General features: G+C 36.1%; 1 protein-coding gene across 1 annotated transcript in view; it reads left to right on the top strand.

Moving 5' to 3' along the window:
• Positions 1-19,308, top strand: part of dock5 (dedicator of cytokinesis 5) — an 89,066-nt gene extending 69,758 nt beyond the window's left edge. Inside the window, exons 44-51 of the mRNA XM_073816172.1 lie at positions 4,766-4,942; positions 5,162-5,245; positions 7,170-7,307; positions 8,779-8,945; positions 10,618-10,762; positions 16,076-16,226; positions 17,536-17,657; positions 17,925-19,308. Of these exons, the coding sequence (XP_073672273.1) occupies positions 4,766-4,942; positions 5,162-5,245; positions 7,170-7,307; positions 8,779-8,945; positions 10,618-10,762; positions 16,076-16,226; positions 17,536-17,657; positions 17,925-18,026 (1,086 nt within the window). The 3' untranslated portion in view covers positions 18,027-19,308. The remainder of the gene's footprint in view (positions 1-4,765; positions 4,943-5,161; positions 5,246-7,169; positions 7,308-8,778; positions 8,946-10,617; positions 10,763-16,075; positions 16,227-17,535; positions 17,658-17,924) is intronic.
• The last annotated feature ends 312 nt before the right edge of the window (positions 19,309-19,620 follow it).

Below are 19,620 nucleotides of genomic sequence, written 5' to 3'. Positions count from 1 at the left end.
CTTGGAATCAATAAATGTCATGAAAACGCCTGGACTTTTTTTGTAAAAATGTAAATAGTTTTTGATCTGTATAATATATAATGTTCATTTCTGTGCTCCAGGATTCCAAAGACATGAGACAACTGTTTTACAGAGTAAAAATGCTTAGCTTTTATTCTTTTGTGTGTGATTACAATAAATATATAAGTGATTCAATTTCCGTTTTATTGTTTTATTTGTTTTTATGGTCCCATAACTTAGCGTGTGTCTCAATCAGCTCCCTTGTTCAGTAGTCAGGGCACTGATCAGGGAGTCGGCCATTTTAAGGGCTGTCTCAATCGCAAAATCCATTCAGTGCACTGGAACGTTCGTTCCCTAAAAATTCCCACAATGCAACGCAAAAACCAGTGAGCATCGATGGTCCCTATGTTCCCTAACCGGAAATCACGTGACCTTTTCTGAAGCTCGCCAACCGAACATCACGTGATCCAACTCAATAAACTTTATGAAATGTTACAGAACTTTTATAAAGACAAACGTTTGTTTTAGTTGTAAATATAAACACACATTGCTACACAGTAAGGGACCATAATCTACTCAATATTTAAAATAATAATATTTATTTAAAATTGTAAATATATTAATAACTTTTAAAATGTAATTATATGCCTCCAATTTTATGCACAGATATGTAAGAGAATAATGACAGCATTTTTCACAATGTACTGTTTTTAAAATTAAGTCAGAGAGAAGTTGGTTTTGTCGGTTGTTGATGAGTAACAGCTGTGAGTGATTACAACGCGCTTAAGCAGCCACGTGACAGAAAAATAAGTGAACATTGTCCCAATGTGAAGTGAGCTAGGGTCCTTACCAGTGCCCGAACCTGTGTACACGATATACTGATTCACGACCTCGGGAGCTAGGGAACGAATTGAGACACACGGATATTTTACATTCATGTGACATCAATACAACACAAACATTCTGACAGTCCAACTTGTCCTGAAAAAAAAGATGTTTGTAGATTGTCTGTGCACAACAGGGTTGATGTTTTACAAGCTTTTTAAGAAAATAAAACCAGATGGACGATACATTGTAAAAATGACCTTAGGGCTCTTAGGGTTAAAAGATAGCAAGGCAGATGCAGGAGACAACACGCAAGCTGCTCTTTACATGGGAAACAAAAAGCAGCACGCACCTCCCCCTTCTTAACTGAACTCAATCAGAACAGCGTCTGTGACAGGTCCGGTCGTTTCTCTGAACTGCGATCCGTTTAAGTTTCACAACAACTTATTTCAGTTGCTTAAGAGTTATGAAAACAGCATTTAAACATGACTTATTGGGATATAGTTTCACAATCTCTCCTGACGGTAATAAAGGCATGTTTTTAAGGTGCAAAGTCAGGAAGTTTAGTTTTATCAGGTATGTGTGTGTACCGTTTTTTTTCCACTGGCAGCACGACGAAAAGTCTAGTCGAAAAATGGCATTGCATTTTTTGTGTTTCAAAACAAATTTAAAAATCGAGAATCGAATCAAATCGTGACCTTATGCTGCGTTTACACCAACCATGTTTCAGGCGTTAAAATCGCTTCTACCAAACTTGATGAGCTTGAATGCATTCTAGGGCTGGAACGACGCGTCGACGTAGTCGATTACGTCGATTACGTAATTACGTCGATTTGCCGGAAATGCGTCGATGCGTCGCACTGTTTACATTTTGAAATGAAGGCGGCTTCAGCTCCGACCGGGTGATACAAGTGTTATACCAAACAGACAATACGCGATCAAAAGTGTGGGAATACTTTAAGCAGAGACCAAATAAAACACATACTGGGTAAAACTGAAATGGCATACCACAGCAGCGCAACACCTGTGTATGATCATCTTAAAAGAAGAAAACCTGGGGCTCTCCGACCTCAAAATGACGAGATGTCAGCGTAAGAATTTGAACTATTACAGTAAGTTTTTATACTTACTCTATAAACAATAGAATCAATACATATTGTGCTTAATACAGCTGCGTTTACATCTTCGTTTAATACGAGCTGCGAGATGCCTGACAGACGCGACATTGCATCGCTTCTGGGCAGTATGTTGAAACAGTAAATAAAGAGCAGGACATGTTTTTATATTAAGAAGTTATTAAATAATAAGTTACTGTCACATTGAGAACTGATAGGCATGTGCCCGCGTGCACTGAAAGCCAGCTGGCAGTGCGGAGTTCCCAATGAACGTCTTTTTTGGGAATATGTGCGCAGATATTACAGAAGCTCGTCTTGTAAGGTATTCCTGACATGCGTTTATTTAAAGTAACAGCGGCGTAAACGCTGTTTATAAAATATTAGAAGATCATACTAACTGAACTTGTTTTTTACCCGGAACTTAAGAAAAGTTAAATGTTAAAGTTAAATGAGAATGCAGTACTACTAATAGTAATAATATTAACAGTAATAATATAACCATTACATTTCATATAAGGGTTCATGAATCACAATGAACTTATTTTTACTTCAGTCTGAACTAATGCTGAGTTAATGCATGTACTAATCATAAACTAATGTTTAAAATATTAATATATGCCTATTTTATTGTTTAAGGTGAATAATGCCTCTTTTAAAGTGGCACTGCCACTTTATTTTTCATGTTGAAAATTTTGGTTTGTGTGTTTGTTTAATAAAGAAAATGCTTAAATAAAATGTTGGCGTTAATGGCAGATGTTACATTTATTATTTGTTGGGGAATTATATGTATAAAAAAATCATTAGACTATTCGATTAATCGAAAAAATAATCGATAGATTAATCGGTTGAAAAAATAGTCGATAGTTGCAGCTCTAATGCATTCACGTGTCTAGAGCGAAGTAGACAGAGGCAAAATCCCCTTCTTGTGGCAGGGGCAAGTGCTGTGCGGTTGTCTGTTTGCAGGATGGCTGATGTTGATTGTGCATTTATCGAGAGCGTTACTGGTTTGTATTTAGTCACCTTACTACAGGGGGAAAATAAACGGCGCGGGTTGATAAAGTATTTACAACTTACCAGGTTGCCCAATGTCCTCACTGACACTCTTCCAAGCAAGGTCCTCTTTATTCCTGTCTCTATAGAAATAAGAACTTGTGTCGTATAGCTCCGTGTGACTGCTCACGGACAATATCAAGCCTTCATGCTGAATGAGTGACTCTGGGCGGGCTGCCGCAACAGCAGCAAGCAGGCTCCTGATTGGTTAACGTGGCGCGAAAATCCACCTAATGTTAAAATTTTTCAACTCGGGCGTCAGACGAAATGTCGTGTCAAACGCAAAATGCACAAAAAGCACCATTCGCGCGTACTGGGCCATACGCTCAATTTGTGCCGGAAGGCGGAATTGCATCTACCGCACCGTGCCAAATGCCTCATCTGTGCCGCGAGACCTCCAGATGTGTCTTCACATTGACTTAACATTGAAATCACTCGCGCTTGACGCCTCTAACGCAGAATTAGAATCGAAAATGTAATTGAATCAAGGATTTTCGGAGAATCATGACACCCCTAACAGTAACCCAGATGCTGCAAATCATTTTGATGGTACAGTTTAAATTGTGCAAAAATTACATATAAATGTCTTTTAATAACATATGATATTATATTTACAAATGATTAAACCAAATAGTGTATTCGTGACACAGTCATTTGTTAAAAAAGATTTCAAATCAATATTTAATGTTCCTTACCTTAATTGTGAGGTAAATTGCCATGTAATAAGCAACATAATGTACTGTACAGACAGGGGGTTGTTATCCCACAATAAGCCCCTTCACGACCTGATCACAATGTTGGGTGTTTCTCATTTCTGCGATAACAACCAGCTATACATTATTACTTACAAAAACTGATTTGCTCATTTTATTTATTTAGAAATTGATGGATGCAACCAAAACATCTTGGTGCAATCAAGGCTAGCCTACATGGACAGTGAAAACTTACAACCTTGACCCTAAATTATTATAAACGTTGCTAATATCAGCCTACTTTTTAAATCACAGTTGAATCCTGCTGAAAAAATCTCTTCCATCATTTACAACTTAATATTTTTTCATTCTTAAATGGTTTTGTGAATTCTGTTTCATGTCACCTTTAAAGTAAAAGTGGTAATGGAACGGGTCACCCATAACTGAAACATCTACCAATTATTGTAAATCCATGAAAGTTTGGCAGCCCTGAGGTTTTGACCCAATGTGAGGTTAAATAAATGATTGATTTTTCAGTTCCATTAAAGGAATAGTTCACCCAAAAATGATTTACTCCACCTGATGTTGTTTGATCCCAATGTCTTTCTTTGTTCCTCAGGACCCAAACGCACATTTTTCAAAAAGTGTTTTAGGTTTTCTGGTTACTATGGTGACTGCATCTTCAAGCTTCAAATGGACCCAAAATTGTTAATATAAATAACTCCACTCGCCTCGTGTCTTACATCTGAAGTGTCCTAAAGGCATACAAAGGATTTGGTGAAAAACATTATGTGATGAAAGTCCTGACCTGTTCCTCTCTTCTTAGTGTCTAAACTGTTGTTTAGGCAGTTTTAGGATGTTAAATGTAAAATAATCTATAACAACAGAAACAACAGCTATATCTACATCAATAAAGCAGAAAGTCCACAAAAAGTAACTTCATGACAGTAAAAATATATGACACAAGTTGAGTGGAGTTATTTAATACTTCTAGGTCCTTTTGAAACTATGTGAGTGGATGGTTGACTGCCTTTGTTTGTTTTTTGTGAACCATCCCTTTAATGTATATGAACTCTTTTATAGGAGGAGATCAGTCCTTTGGAGAACGCCATAGAAACCATGGAGCTGGCCAATGAGAAGCTGAGTAATCTGGTCCAGCAGCAGGCCTGTGATCGATCTCTTCCTGTACATCCTCTCTCCATGATGCTTAACGGGATCGTGGACCCTGCAGTTATGGGTGGCTTTTCCAACTATGAGAAGGTTTATCCTCGTGATTTTTCTCCGTCCACTTTTATTAATCTTTAACTAAAAACAGTGGGTAAAGCATCTGATGACACATCTCTGAATCAGACAGATTTTGCTCCGCAGTAGCTCTGGACCGTTCTCTCCTGGTCACTAATGAAAATTTTATGTGCACCTGGAGGCGTCCGGTCCGAGCACCTACTCATCTTAATTGAAATTTTTGTATCGGCCCCTCAGGCGTTTTTTACAGAGACGTACATGAAGAACAACCCTGATCACCTGGAGCGCATTGAAGTCTTGAAACATCTCATTGCACTGCAGGTAACGTTATGTTTAACATCTGTATTCTTTTTATAATTTCTTGCAATGCTTTTGTCTCTCATAAAACCCATAAAAAGATGTTTAAATGTTACTTTATACATCACAATATTGTAAGTAATGCCTAGTGTTGTGTAATCCAGGGAATGAAGTATTAAAAAAATAAAATACATTTTCTTGATGGATGAAAACCACGATTTCAAAAGAATCATTTAAAAGACACAAAACAATAAGCTTTTCATTAGTAATACAGCAGTCAATACATATTGACCCGTTTGTATCACATCCCATGCAGTGTTATTACATAACTTCATGTTTCTTAAAAACAAAGCAGTCCTGTTTGCTGATAGTTGCACGAAAATATCTACCATGGTATAAAATGAATCTCTCGTATCTCTGATCTGTACATTTCTACAATTTTATCACAGTACAGTATATACCACAAGGCAAGCTTCCCACAATGCATTGCGAGAGTTAACTCATTCCCGCCAGCCATTTTTTGAAAAGTTGCCCGCCAGCATTTTTTGTGATTTTCAAAAAAATGCCTTCCAGGAAAATTTTCTTCTAAAAATTAAGAGTTTGGTTTCAAAATGCGATAAATGCCTTAAAAAATAAAATAAAAATAGTTACCGCCAAAATCAGTATTTTATAAGGTCAATATTAAAAAATAAATTCTTAATTCTACGCTAAATCCAATATCCACTATGTAATTCTGTTATCTTTTCTCCTTCTTAGTCAAAATGGATTTATTGCGTTTCAGAACCAAGCTCTTCGAATATATATACATAACAATTACATCAAATAAAAGAACAGAACCTGCAAAAAAAACCTTTCATCCTATAATTGTTTTTCTGTGCTTGTAAACTTTTAAATATATTTTTTAATACAATTTTTTTGCAAATTTTTAAAGCTGAAATAATTGCATTTTTGGGAAGGAATTTTGTTAGAGATTCAGAATGATTATTAGAACATACGCAGAGTTTAAAATGAGTACATAACGTTTTGCCTTCATTTTTTTATAAATTGGCTAGTGGATAATTGCGGTATTGCAGAATAACATAAAAATGTTCAGGAACATGTTTTTTTTGCAAATGTTTTCTCTTAATTGACCCGATAACTAGTCAATGGTGGGGAAAGAGTTAATGAAATACTGAAATTGAACCAATTGAGGCATGCATGTGTTGTGGTTTTCCACCAGTATGGGTATATTGAGAAAGCAATGTGGTCGAATAACACAAACTTAATTATAGTAAATGAGTGACAAACTGAAAATCGGTTAAACTAAATAAACAGTTGAAGAGCTCAGATGCAAAACCCTCTAAGTGTGTCTGACATATTTTCTTGTAAATTATCTTGTAAATAGGCTTTATGCCCAGCTGCACTACTTCCTGAACTTCAGCCAGCTCCTTGTTTCCTGTCTGCCATTATTGGACAAACTGATTAATCCAGGTGTGCCTGACCTCAATAGTCACAACAACAGTAATCAAACACACCTGGATTAATCAGTTTGTCCAATAATCGCAGACAGGAATCGAGGAGCTGGCTGAAGTTCAGGAAGTAGTGCAGCTGGGCATAAAGCCTATAAGCAATATTTTTGAATGACATGAGGCCGTGGTTAAGTGGATTTAATGTGAAAGTATTTGATGAACGTATAATACGTGCCCAGAGCCTTCTGTTAATATAATTTTTCTCATTTTTGACAGAGGTGGCATTTAGAGGCTTTTGCATCTGATCTCTTTTTAAGTACTTTAAAAATAATTACAAGACTATAGATCTGATAGCTAACGGTACTGTTTTAATAAGACAATGCCGGTAATGAAAAATTTCACATATCGGCCACTGCAATATATCAGTCTATCACTTGTGTGCAGTCATTTTATTACGTTGTTTTCTATAATGTTAAAAACTGTTCAATGTCTGTTGTCAGATTCCACTGCTTGATGAGGGGATTCGGATCCACGGTGAGAAATCCACAGAACAACTAAAGCCTCTACACAACAGAATTGTCACCTGCTTTCAAGATCTGCGCGCCAAAGTGGAGAGACTGTACGGCGTCATTACTCTGGTGAGCGTGTATGACTGATAGGATTATCATATAAAAAGAATCTTTAAAGAAAAAAATTACTAGGGGTGCAAATGCGCGTTTTCTCAATGAATGAATTTGAATGAATTACGGTGAAATCCCGGCACATCCGAACTCCAGGGGGCGCTCTTGTGCAGAAACTCCCTTTGTGCCACAGAAGAAGTAGTATTACAAACGCTATTCCAGGAAATGTCTACAGGAATATTTAAAAGCTGTTCTTCAAATTGTTTCAGGTATTTTCATGATAATAAAGAATATTTTGAATGATTTTTATTTAACGAGTGTTGCTTTTTTAATTTCACGTTATAAACTAACACGGATTAATTGTTTGTAATAAACACTGCAGTATTCCTTTAAAAATGAAAGGGGACAGAGAATGAAAAAACATTTTTACCGTGTTTTTGTTGAATAATGGTAGTCTACCCGCATTCACAAACATACAAAAAGTGCTAGACATGCTAAACATCTGAGTCTCATAGAAATTCCTCTTTTAGAAATGTCTGCCAGAAAACGGCCCAATCTGAAAAACTGATGCTTATGACATCACAGGCATCTCACTGCCCCTCCACTTTAAAATAATTGGCTACATTTTTTGAGTGGCAGCAAAGTCAGCCAATCAGTAATGAGATTGCAAGTTAAGCCAGTAGGGGGAGCCAAATAGGTGCAAAACCACTTTTTAGGTTTAAAATCCCCCACCCTAATAGAGCTATCTGAGAGAGGTTTTTAGGAAGCTTCTAAGGCATTACAGACCCAAACAAAAAAAATGTTGTATACATGTCACATCACAGAACAAGGATAAATACCCTGTTCAATCATTCTATGTCACCTTTAAGAATTGTCAGTTTTGATTTCATGAGGACTTTAAAGAAAGAAACAAAAAACATGCAACACAGTGAATAAAAACAGTTAAGCAAAGATACAAATGAAGAAGATTATTGTTATGCAGGGTTCACACCAGACGCGGTAGAGGCGGCAAACGTGAGTAATTTACATGTCAAATCAATGCAAAGACTCGATTAGGCATCCTGTGGCGCGGAAGGCGTGTTCCGCACAAATTGAGCGTTGCCGCAGGAAACTTGCGAGTTGAAAATTCTGAACTTCTGCGGATTTCCGCGCCGCGTTAACCAATCAGGACATTGGTGTAGTAGTGACGTGATTAAATGAAGCGATCAGAGTCTCAGCGGAGCCGGAGAAGCCCCTCCCATGACGCGAATTTCCACGTGAATGTCTCCAATGACTAGATTTTTACACGCGGCTTTCACATGCGAATGAGTAAACTCAAATGTTCAATCGTCCAACTATGTGCGAATAGTGCGTTTTTGCCGTCTCTAATGCGGCTGGTGTGAATGCACCATTAAAGTGCTGGCACTGTTGACATCACTAGTAATTTTATAGTAAAAAATTCAATAGGAGATCCTTAACAAATCCTGTATGTGTGTTTGTATATGGTCAGCCCTGCTCTCTGACAGAAAAGAAGAAGAGTCGTGTCGGGTCGATGGTTATGCCGTACATCATGTCCTCCACGCTTAGACGGATGTCCACCATCTCAAACGCCTCGTCTGGACACTCCAGTGGATCTGGTTCATCTGATGGAAACTCCTCCAGACCTGCATCACAGGAGTCAGTATCCACACTCGTCCTCTGTCCTCTCACATATAATCTCACTCATTTTCTAGCCCTCCATCACATCCTGAGGTCACATGATTGTTCCATTTTCTACAGTATGTGATTTCATTTACTGCTGGTTGATCTGCTTTTACCCTCAAGGCTGTCGCGGCCAGACAGAATTGGTTGTTGTTATTTGGATTCATTTTAAGTACCATTAACTTCCAAATTAAGAAAAAAAGGAAAATATTTTTGGGTGGTTGCACTGATTGATCGATTTTATATCATTGCTGTGGTTGTTTTGAGTTTTTGTGTTTACGTTAAACCTATACTGAGAATTCTATCTGCAACCGGCAAAGATTGAAGCCTTTGTTTAGTCTGATGGTTGATTGATGGGTATAGAGCAGGGGTTCTCAAAGTCCACACTTTTTTTTCCTTTTTTTTTTAGGTTGCTCTGTATTTTGCACCTGGTTACTTTTGGCATATTTCTTGTGTTTGTTTAAAATTTTTTTTACTTTACATGCAAAATACACTTATGTTTTTCCCCAAACTATTTGTGTTGATTTGTTATATAAACAAATGATTTAAGTTTTTCCGGACCAATGAAAATGATGAGAATTTAGATTTGGACCTTTGAATGTAAACTTTGAGAACCCCTGGTATAGAAGTCTTCCAGTATGCATAAGGACTGAATAGCATTTATAAATACGATGTGTTGGCCTGCCTTCTCTTGTGGTTTTATTGGTCGGATCACAAAATGCTTTGGACCTTGTTTACACTTTGGTAATCGGAGCACATTTTAAAACGGGGTGTAAACAGACTCTTATTGCTTCCTGCTTGTCTTTATAAAACTGTGATTGAAATGAAATGATAGCTGCTGACAGACATGAATGATCTCTCTCAAGTTAACTTGAATGAGAAGCGCATTTTAACAACAAGGAACAACTTACATTTGAATAGAGCAGCATCACCTCTTTATGACATTTTTAAATATGATGATGCCTCTCCTTCTTTTTCTTTGTGTGACTCCTCACGGGATAGTAAAGTGTCCATCACATGTACACTTCAAAAGCTTTCCAGAAGTAGCAGGTCACCCGGGAACTTTTTCGCCGAGTGTTTTTGTAATACTGTAAATTGACTCATACTACTCAGCTTGCCTACTGATTTTCACCTGTAATATAGTATGGAAGTAGGCAATTTCAGACACAGCGAGTGCCTTGTGGTAACGTTTACATCTCCGTTGGTAGCAGAGGTTTTTTTTTGACGACACAATTAAGTGCATGTTATATTTAAACTAATAATTACTGAGACATGCAGCTGGGAGTATGAGATGCTTTTTAATCCACATACCATAAAACAAACTACTGAATGTTTTCTACATTATGTAAAGAAAATATAACCATGATATCTTTAATATTGATTGAATAAGATCATGTTAAAAATTAAATAATTGAAACTTTGGTAAAAGAAAATATTTCAACATTAATTAATTAATTTAAACTTCAAAAAATGAAAATATATTTAAACTAGATCAGATAACTAAACGAATACATAACCAAAATGCTATTATATATAATGGTTATGAAGTTTGTTTACAGACACATAACAACAGTAAAACACAGAGGATTTATCATGCATCTCTCTTTCTCTCTCTCTCTCTCTCTCTCTCTCTCTCTCTCTCTCTCAGTTCACTGCTCTCCCGTGTGAGTGACTGCAGGGTCTCTGTGTTGTCCCGCTCAGAGGAAGATAATCGGATCAGTAAGAAGAACAGAAAAGAATGGAGCGTGAGCAAGTCTCAAGTTCTTATGGAGCGACCCACCAACACAGATGAGGTACTTGAAGCTTTACAGATTTCCGTCTGCAGGTTTCTTTTGTTTAAGGTTGACAGTGAGCTGTTCATAACATCAGATGTGAAAGGTTTAAAGTGAATCAAATGGTGACTTCAGGTGCCCTACTAGTCCCAATCTTGTAAAGCAGGATTTTAAACTACTCTTCTTCAAGGGCCAGATTTTAAAATTGTAAATATAATGCGGGCCGACCATATATATATATATATATATATATATATATATATATATATATATATATATATATATATATATATATATATATATATATATATATATATATATATATATATATATATACAGTGTTGGGCAAGTTACTTCCAAAGCGTAATACATTATATATTACAAATTACTGACATTTGAAAGTAATTAGTTACATTACAATATTACTGTCTCTGAACTGTAATGAGTTACACTACTTTTGCGTTACTTTTGAGTTACTTTCATCAAAATAACAGAAGTATGACGTGGCATATAAAATATTAAAATGTAGTTTATCGATGCTTATAAATCTAGAAGTTATGTGTTGGCCCTCGAGCTTTGAATAGGCACTGTGAAGACTTATGGCAAAATACAGTAACAATCACTGTCAGAATCATAAACATGGACAAATGATCTGGTAAAAGTCTGGTAAATGATGGTAGACATACCAAACACAATAAAGCTAGAGCCCACTATAATGCAACCTATAGACTAATAACATGGCAAGACACGCAACCTCTTTTCATTTCTATTTTTCACTTTTGATTCAGATTCACAGCACAAACCTGGCATGCACTGGGTTGACACAACTTATCAAAAAGTGCTATTGGAGGATCAGGCCTCAAGGAATACAGCTCATTTCAGTACAATATAAGGATTACATGTAGACTAACATATAAAACATAGACAAACAGAGGAACACTGCTTTTTGCCAAACAATGAATATAGGTTCCCATACAAAGGCTGGTAAAAACTTTAACCAGTGATGTTTAAATGTACTATTTAAATAACCATGTTTAAGTCTACATTAATGTTATGTTGTAGTTTAGGTTGCTGTTTGTAATAAAACTGTAGATAGCATAGGAATAGCCTAGCAATCTATTATGTATATGGACTGTAACCATAGCAACGTTAGCTTACCTTGTCATTGCTGGTGTGGTGAAATGGATTTTACTGGCAAGATTTCTAAAAGTCTCTTTACTTCTGAGGTTCAAGCAGCATGGGAGACCGATAGAAACTTTCTGTTGCTTTTACTCGGTGCGCTCATTCGCAGTATTATGCGTGTGCGACGCTACCGGACCTGATTGCGACCACTTTAGTCAATGCTTATTTGGCCGCGGACTTCCCAGATTCGGCTCTTTAAGAAACGCGTCTATATTTAACGCGCACCGCGTTCAAATCGCATTTTAAATACAAAATTAAAGTAAAAATGAACATGCTGCATACAGCACCTGGAAACGGCCATACGCTGCGTCCCAAACCGCCTACTTCCATTCTATATAGTAGGCAAAGAGTACGAGAAGTAGTGCTTTTCGCCTACTATATAGTATGGAAGTATGCGGTTTGGGACGCAGCCTATTTTACCCGCAGATTTTTCCTGTGTGGATGCTGGTCGCGCGCATTGGTCAAAAATAAAAAAATAAAAATAACACGGTCTATTTTTGAAATGCATTGTTGTAACGTGCGCGTTACTAAGACTGTAACGAGTAAAATATTACCAAAATTTTATTAGTAATGCGTTATATTACTGTGTTACTGCAAAAACTAATATATTACTGTAATATATTATATTTTGTAATGCGTTACTCCCAACACTGTATATATATATATATATATATATATATATATATATATATATATATATATATATATATATATATATATATATATATATATATATATATATATGGTCAAAGTAAAAAATATAGGTTTGGCCCGCATTATATTTACAATTTTATATATATATATATATGAGGAGTTTTGTTGCAAAACGATATAACTCAGTTTTTTTTTTTTTTCAGAAATTTTGGTTTTTTTGGTTGTGCATTCCAATTAATATCAATTCAACTGCCGTTGGTTTGTTTTAATTAAAACCTTCATAACTTAAAAAATACAGCTAAGTAGCACCATAAAACAAAAAAATAACATGATAACATAATAATAAACATGTTTTTACAAAAATGTTAAAAACAGAGTTATCTCGTTTTGCAACAAAACTCTTCATAACTTACGTTGTTTTTGTTACTTTTTGTCAAAAAACTCATATCTTCCTTTTTAATATTTTAAAAACAATTAAAATGGCAAGAACCAAATTTTAATAGTTTACTTATGAACATTGCACAAAAAGTGCATGTGTAAATAATCAACACATGTAGAGCTCTTAACTCTTTCACCGCCAGCGTTTTTAAAAAAAGTTGCCAGCCAGCGCCCGGGTTTTTCATGATTTTTACCAAAGTTTAATGCCTTCCAGCAAATGTTCTTCTTTAAATATATAAACAACCAATATACCAAATGAAAGAACAGACCCTCTGCTTTAAAAAAAAGAACAAAACGTTTCATCCTACCTTCAGTGGTTCTTTTGCAATCAGCTTTTGAATATGGGTAGGTTTCTGCAAAAACACCACATTTTGAGCAAAAAGCAGAGATGATTCAATTTTTGTGACGGACTTTTCATAGAGATCCCATTCAGAGCGATCTTTAAAACAGACACGGACATGCAGCCGCTTGCCATAGGGCAATACTTCCGGGTTTAAAAAGTTGCGGAAGGGCGCCACCTGGTGGATAATAGTGGTATTGCGGAAAGACGGAAAATCTCGTCATTGGCGGGGAAGCGTTTTCTCTTAATTGACAAGATATCTCGTCAATGGCGGGGAAAGAGTTAAACATCTTTTGTTTTTGTTTAACTTTCATAAATTGTTACATTTCAACAAAAGTTGGTCTTCTCCTAATGAGTAAAATTGCACTTCATGTTTTCTTTTTTAATATTTTAAGGATATATAGGCTAAATCGTCTCAATTGTACACTACATCCGGACACGATGGTCTGAGTTGGCCCCCTAGTGGCAGTCGCAATTAAATTTCAGTTTAATCATAAATCCATGTTAAGGCAAAAGCCTTTAACTCTTTCACCGCCATTGATGAGATATTTCGTCAATTAAGAGAAAACATTCCCCGCCAATGACGAGATTTTCAGTCTTTCCACAATACCGCAACTTATACAACCCGGAAGTAGCGCCTCACGTGAAAGAGAAAGAACTCCATGTATGTTTTAAAGATCGCTCTGCATCTGATCTCTATCAAAAGTCATTCGCAAAAATGGAATTATCTCAGCTTTTGCTCAAAATTGGGTGTTTTTGAAGAAACCTACACATATTTGAGGGGTGATTACAAGAGAACTAATGAAGGTAGGATGAAACAGTTTTTTTTGTTTGAAAGCAGGTCTGTTCTTTCATCTGATATATTGTTTGTTTATATATTTAAAGAAGATCATTTTCTGGAAGGCATTCAACTTTTGTGAAAATCACGAAAAATGCTGGCGCTGGCTGGCAACTTTTTTTAAAAAAATGTTGGCGGGGAAAGAGTTAATCTACGTATCTATTTATACTTATACATTTACTTACCACTAATTAAGCGTTTTTAATTGATTCAAGTGTTATTGATAAAGTTAAACAAAAAAGGATTAATAATTTTCACTTTGCACACATCACTTCCGCTCAGCGTGTCACACAAGTTCATTTTTTATGCATCCAAAGCTCAAATTGGATCCGATAATTATGCACCCGCAGATGGTTGGCATCCCACGTAGCCCATTTTTGACTCTCTTTGCGGTTTTTCAGCCTTCATTTGTCATGTACATGGAAAGGTAAAAGTGACCACACTCATTTTAAATCAGACAGAGCAGTGTGTCACAGGGAGGCAATAGTACAAATGTGCTTATAACAAGAAACAAGTTTTCACTATTGTTACAACCTTTAGGGGAAAAGTTGCGACAAATAAATAGGAGCTAAGACTCCCCAGGGTCAGACCAAATATGAGAGAAACACCAAAAGTTATAGTTAAATGGTTTAATGTATTAAATAAAATGGACAAGCAATTTCAGTCATTGTTCAGTAAAGTAATGAATACAACTTAAGAGTGAACCATCCGCCCAAAATAACAAACAAAACAACTAATCTGGGGAAATTAACTAACCTTTGTTGATGGGACAAAAGAAATTACAAAACCTCTTCGCTTTCTGCTCTACCCAAAATATAAAGAAATAATTAAGGAAATAAACACAAAGGGCAGTTCACCCATACAAGGAGAGATTTTACAAGTGTGACTCCATTACAAATACTAATCTATCAAACATTCGGTCTGGCGGCTGACGGAGCTCTGAGCCCCACGACCGGCCTGTAGTCGTGGAAAACTGCCATTTCATCGTAGCCCATCTCTTTTACAAAGAAACATATTAGCCGTCACCAATCAAAGTCGCGGGGTGGAGCTAGACTTAATGACAGGGCGGGCGGCAACTCGCCCGACAGTCTCAATAGGGACTTTAAGCAAAAGCTGGGAATGGAACGGCTACGGCGACCGGAAGTAAGCTGTCAGACCACCGTAGCCAAGAACGTAAAAATCACTAAGCAAACGTAAACAGGACAGCGCAACGCGGTATTAATTCATTTATTAAGATGCAAAAATATGTCATTTAAAAAAGCAAGAGAAGGATTGCTTTTGGCATTAAATGACAATCTTTTGTCAGAAGAAGAGTTTTTACTATTGTATGATGTAAATAAGTCTAAAAACCTAGATTTAAGCAATACTGAAAATGTTGAATACTTAAAAATCTTTAAAATTAGCTTAAATTTAAAACATTCGAACACATATTATATAAAAGACTGGTACAATCATAAACTGATGCAATTACAATGTCATATGCCATAAAACATAATATTTATTTACATAATCTCTCACGTTGTAGCGACTACGACAAATCAGCTGTTCTCCCTTAGTAGACCGTTACAGTAGAACGTCGCAATGTAGCAGTTAAATTCGCGCATGCGCAATACAACGCCAGAATGCCGTTGCCGTTCCACCAGAGGCTGTTGCTTAAAGTCCCTAATGTGCGAGAGAGAGAGAAAGAGCGCAAAAACAAGAGACAACACAACCAAAATACATTCTTGTAACACTATTCCGAAACAATACCAGTTGAGAGAAAAAGAAAGAGTTTGTGTTTATGCAGTCAACATCTATGTCACAAATCAAAAATTAAATCGTAATTTGTAGAAATAAAGTGAATGAATGTTTTATTTAAATGAACTGTTTTGTGTATTTTCAGATTCCTCCAGAAAAGCAGCCGAGACCCAAAAGTCTGACGATTGGAGATCGGAGACTCACGCTTTCACTGTATCATGGAGAATCATCCGGCTTGAGTTTACACAACCCACTCAGCCCACTGCCTGCTTCACCACACACACCACGCAGCTCCAGTGAGTACACGCACACACACACACATTTTAACAATTTATTTAAGTCCACTTAAGCAAAGGGATTTACAGGGACATAAATAGTACAGATGCAGTTAAATGCATGAACAGCAGGGTTCCCACGGTTCCTTGAAATCCTTGAAAGTTTGTGAATCTGGAGGGGGGAAATTCAAGGCCCTGGGAAGTTTTTGAAAATATACATACATAGATACAGGTCATTGAAAGTGCTTGAATCTATTTTATGCAAGAAGTTCCTTGTTTAGTGTAGGATAATATCATAAAAATTCTAGCCTTTTAAGCACACGTGCTAAACTGTTCGCTTTAAATGCTTATATCTTCTGTATGTGAATGTTGATTCATACCAAAATGCTTTTTTGCATAGTTGTGTTTGACACATGAAAACGTCTCGAGTTACGTATGTAACTGTTGTTCCCTGAGAAGGGAACGAGACGCTGCGTCTCCCTTGCCATACTTCCTGAGTCCCTGTAACGTCGTCTTTGGCAATATTTCAGATAGCGTTATACTTCCTGGCTCCCACGTCACCCTTTGTCGTTATTGGTTGAATTTGATATACACATTCAGACACACTTACCCCTGGAGGTGTCCCCAAAGTGTCACCACAATGACACAGCGCGAGTTTCCTCGAAAGGGAACTGTAACAATGTATCTTAAAAGGTACCACGATGTAACCTTGCACTCACTTGAAATGTGCCCCAACATTAAGTCCTTGAATTTGAGGATATTGGACCTGGAAACTCCTTGAAAGGTCCTTGAATTTGAAGTTAACAGAATCATGGACCAATTGCATACATCAAATCTTCAAATATAATGCATAACACTCAATTGCTATGGATATTATAAGCATCGTCTTCGCAAAATATGGCGGCTACCAATAATGGAAGACAAGGCACAGTATTTTGCTAACTGTTTAGCTCTCATTTTGGGCATCCTCAGTTGTTGTAACCCTGATACAACCAGCCTGTGTACATGTCCTAAACTCCCAAATATAAAAACAAATAGTCGACTTTGGTAACCTATGTCTGAAATTACGTTTAGTAGTGGTACACACACAAACACACACACACACACACACACACAGTCTCTAACCCCAACCATCACAAAAACCTGTTGGAAGTCTTTAATCTATGAAAAAGTATCATTTACTATGTTTATTGCATAATAAACATGTCATTATACATTATTCCCCCGTAAACCGTATATAACAACACACACACAATCACCGTGGTATTTCTCTTGTTCATAAACATCTATATAAACATTTATGCATCATCTGTCAATCATTCATCTGTAGGTTACACCTGTCTACCGAGCGAGAGGGACTTTAGCACGCCTGACATCACAAGCGCTCCTCCACCGATGCCCCCGAAGAAACACCTGCCCGATAGCGACGGAATCTACAACTCTACCTCTGAGGTAGGACCAAACTCACATCTTCACTTTATGAAATGCATTCTGCTGCTGAAAAGGACAAAGTGTTGACATTAATGGCTCAAAATAATTATTAAACTGAACAATTTTATTTTTAAGTATTATATATAAGTATTTGTATTTACATTTGTCAGATTTTTACTATTTAAATAAATTGCAAAAGAGCTAAACACTGATTTAAAAAAGTTCATGCTGACAGTAAAAAGGCGAGACTAAAGATAAAATACTTTGTTTTTGTTATTTCACCTTTAGTTTACGCCTCCTTTACCGATGAAAGTTGAAAACAAGCCGCCGCCTCCCCCACCCAAAACACGCAAGTCCATGTTTCCCAGCAATGACATCAATCCCCAATAAACGCTCCAGTACTCCTCTATCACCCAGCACTACACTTCTCACATCTTTACAAGCTTTTTGGAAAAACTGCTTAGACACCCAATGAGCAATTTAATCTCCTCCTTTTTAAATGTATTACCATGTGACATCATTGCATTTTATTTAAAAATAAACCTCCAGTGTGTATTTATTAATCACAGCTTTGCAGAAATGTGACCGTAACTTCTATACATCATCAGTGTCTGTGTCTTATGAAATGAGAAGTTATTGCGACAACAGAAGAAAGTCTAAATATAAATATTTACGAATAAAAATGTTAATATTTTATTTTTTCTTTGCACATATTCACTTTGCACATAGCTCACATTTGTTGAGTTTACACAACTTTGGTACTTTTGTAATGAAACCTTGCACAATTCAGTTGGCATTACTTTTCCCAAAGCAACAAAAGACATTTGCAAGATTATTTTCCCAGCGATTTCATTTCATTTGCATGCAACCCCCCTAAAATGTATGAGTTTGGATGTGGAGATTCAGTATGATGCATGAGGAACTTTGCTCACTGTCAGTTACCTCAAATCTAAATATATTTCAATAGTGCACACACTGTATGGAAAGCATAATGTCTATATTTGGCATACTGTTTTTATAAATTATTAAGATTTTTTATGCTTTAAAGTTTGTCTCTTCATGACACAATGCAATAACTGCACATGTAGATGTGTTAAATTATTATTTGTACAGTTTTTGAATACAACAGTCTAGTTATGAATTTGTAACTCACAGTAAATTGGTTACGTGCAGAAATGAATGATCCTGTCAGTTGTAGCTCACATGTTAGAAACTACGTTGATATGTGAGCAGTGATGTGTTTTGTGTAATGGGTATTGCATATAGATTTCTTACTTTTGTATTTGTAGCAGAGATTTTGTCGAATTATATTTCTGCACAAAATGTTTTGTATATTCTGTATTAAAACCGTGAAATTATAACAAATGTGATCGCAGTTTCCCAAATCCAAGGAAAAATCAGAACAATATTTTGATAAAGGGATTAGGTGTAAATATTGAATATCTCTTTGCAGAATTATTTAAACTTGTAATTTAACTGAGATTTATATTTTTAGTTTAATTCCGAGCAAGAACATTTCTTTATTTTACAATAAAATCGTTGTTTTAAGAATATGAATAAATAAATATTAGTAGTTTTTACAGTAGGCACAAGTTGTGAAATATGATGAATTATTACTGTCAGTCAAAAACTGTTAACTTTACTTGACAATGCTTGCACTTCAGTTCGAATAAAAGTGCCAAAAACAAATCTTGAATGGTGATTTTTATTTACAAGTTAAGTTTAATAGTTCTTCATTTTAAATCTAATTTAATTTTTCCATCCTGCAAATAAATTCAGTTTGAACTTGACATGTATTATGTACTTATGTAAGCAATAAGGTACGAGAGGCTGTCCGTAAATCATTGTGAATAAGTAACGGCTGAAGGGTGTTGTTAGGTACGACACGAAGAGGAGTAAATGCAATCTCTTTAGCTGTGACCTTAAAGGAAAACACCACGTTTTTCAATATTTTACTATGTTCTTACCTAAACTTAGATTAATT

This window comes from Paramisgurnus dabryanus, chromosome 11, assembly GCF_030506205.2.
Source record: "Paramisgurnus dabryanus chromosome 11, PD_genome_1.1, whole genome shotgun sequence".
Lineage (NCBI taxonomy): Eukaryota > Metazoa > Chordata > Actinopteri > Cypriniformes > Cobitidae > Paramisgurnus > Paramisgurnus dabryanus.
The sequence above is the reverse complement of the archived record's forward strand: the minus strand, read 5'-3'. Positions and strand labels throughout refer to the sequence as shown.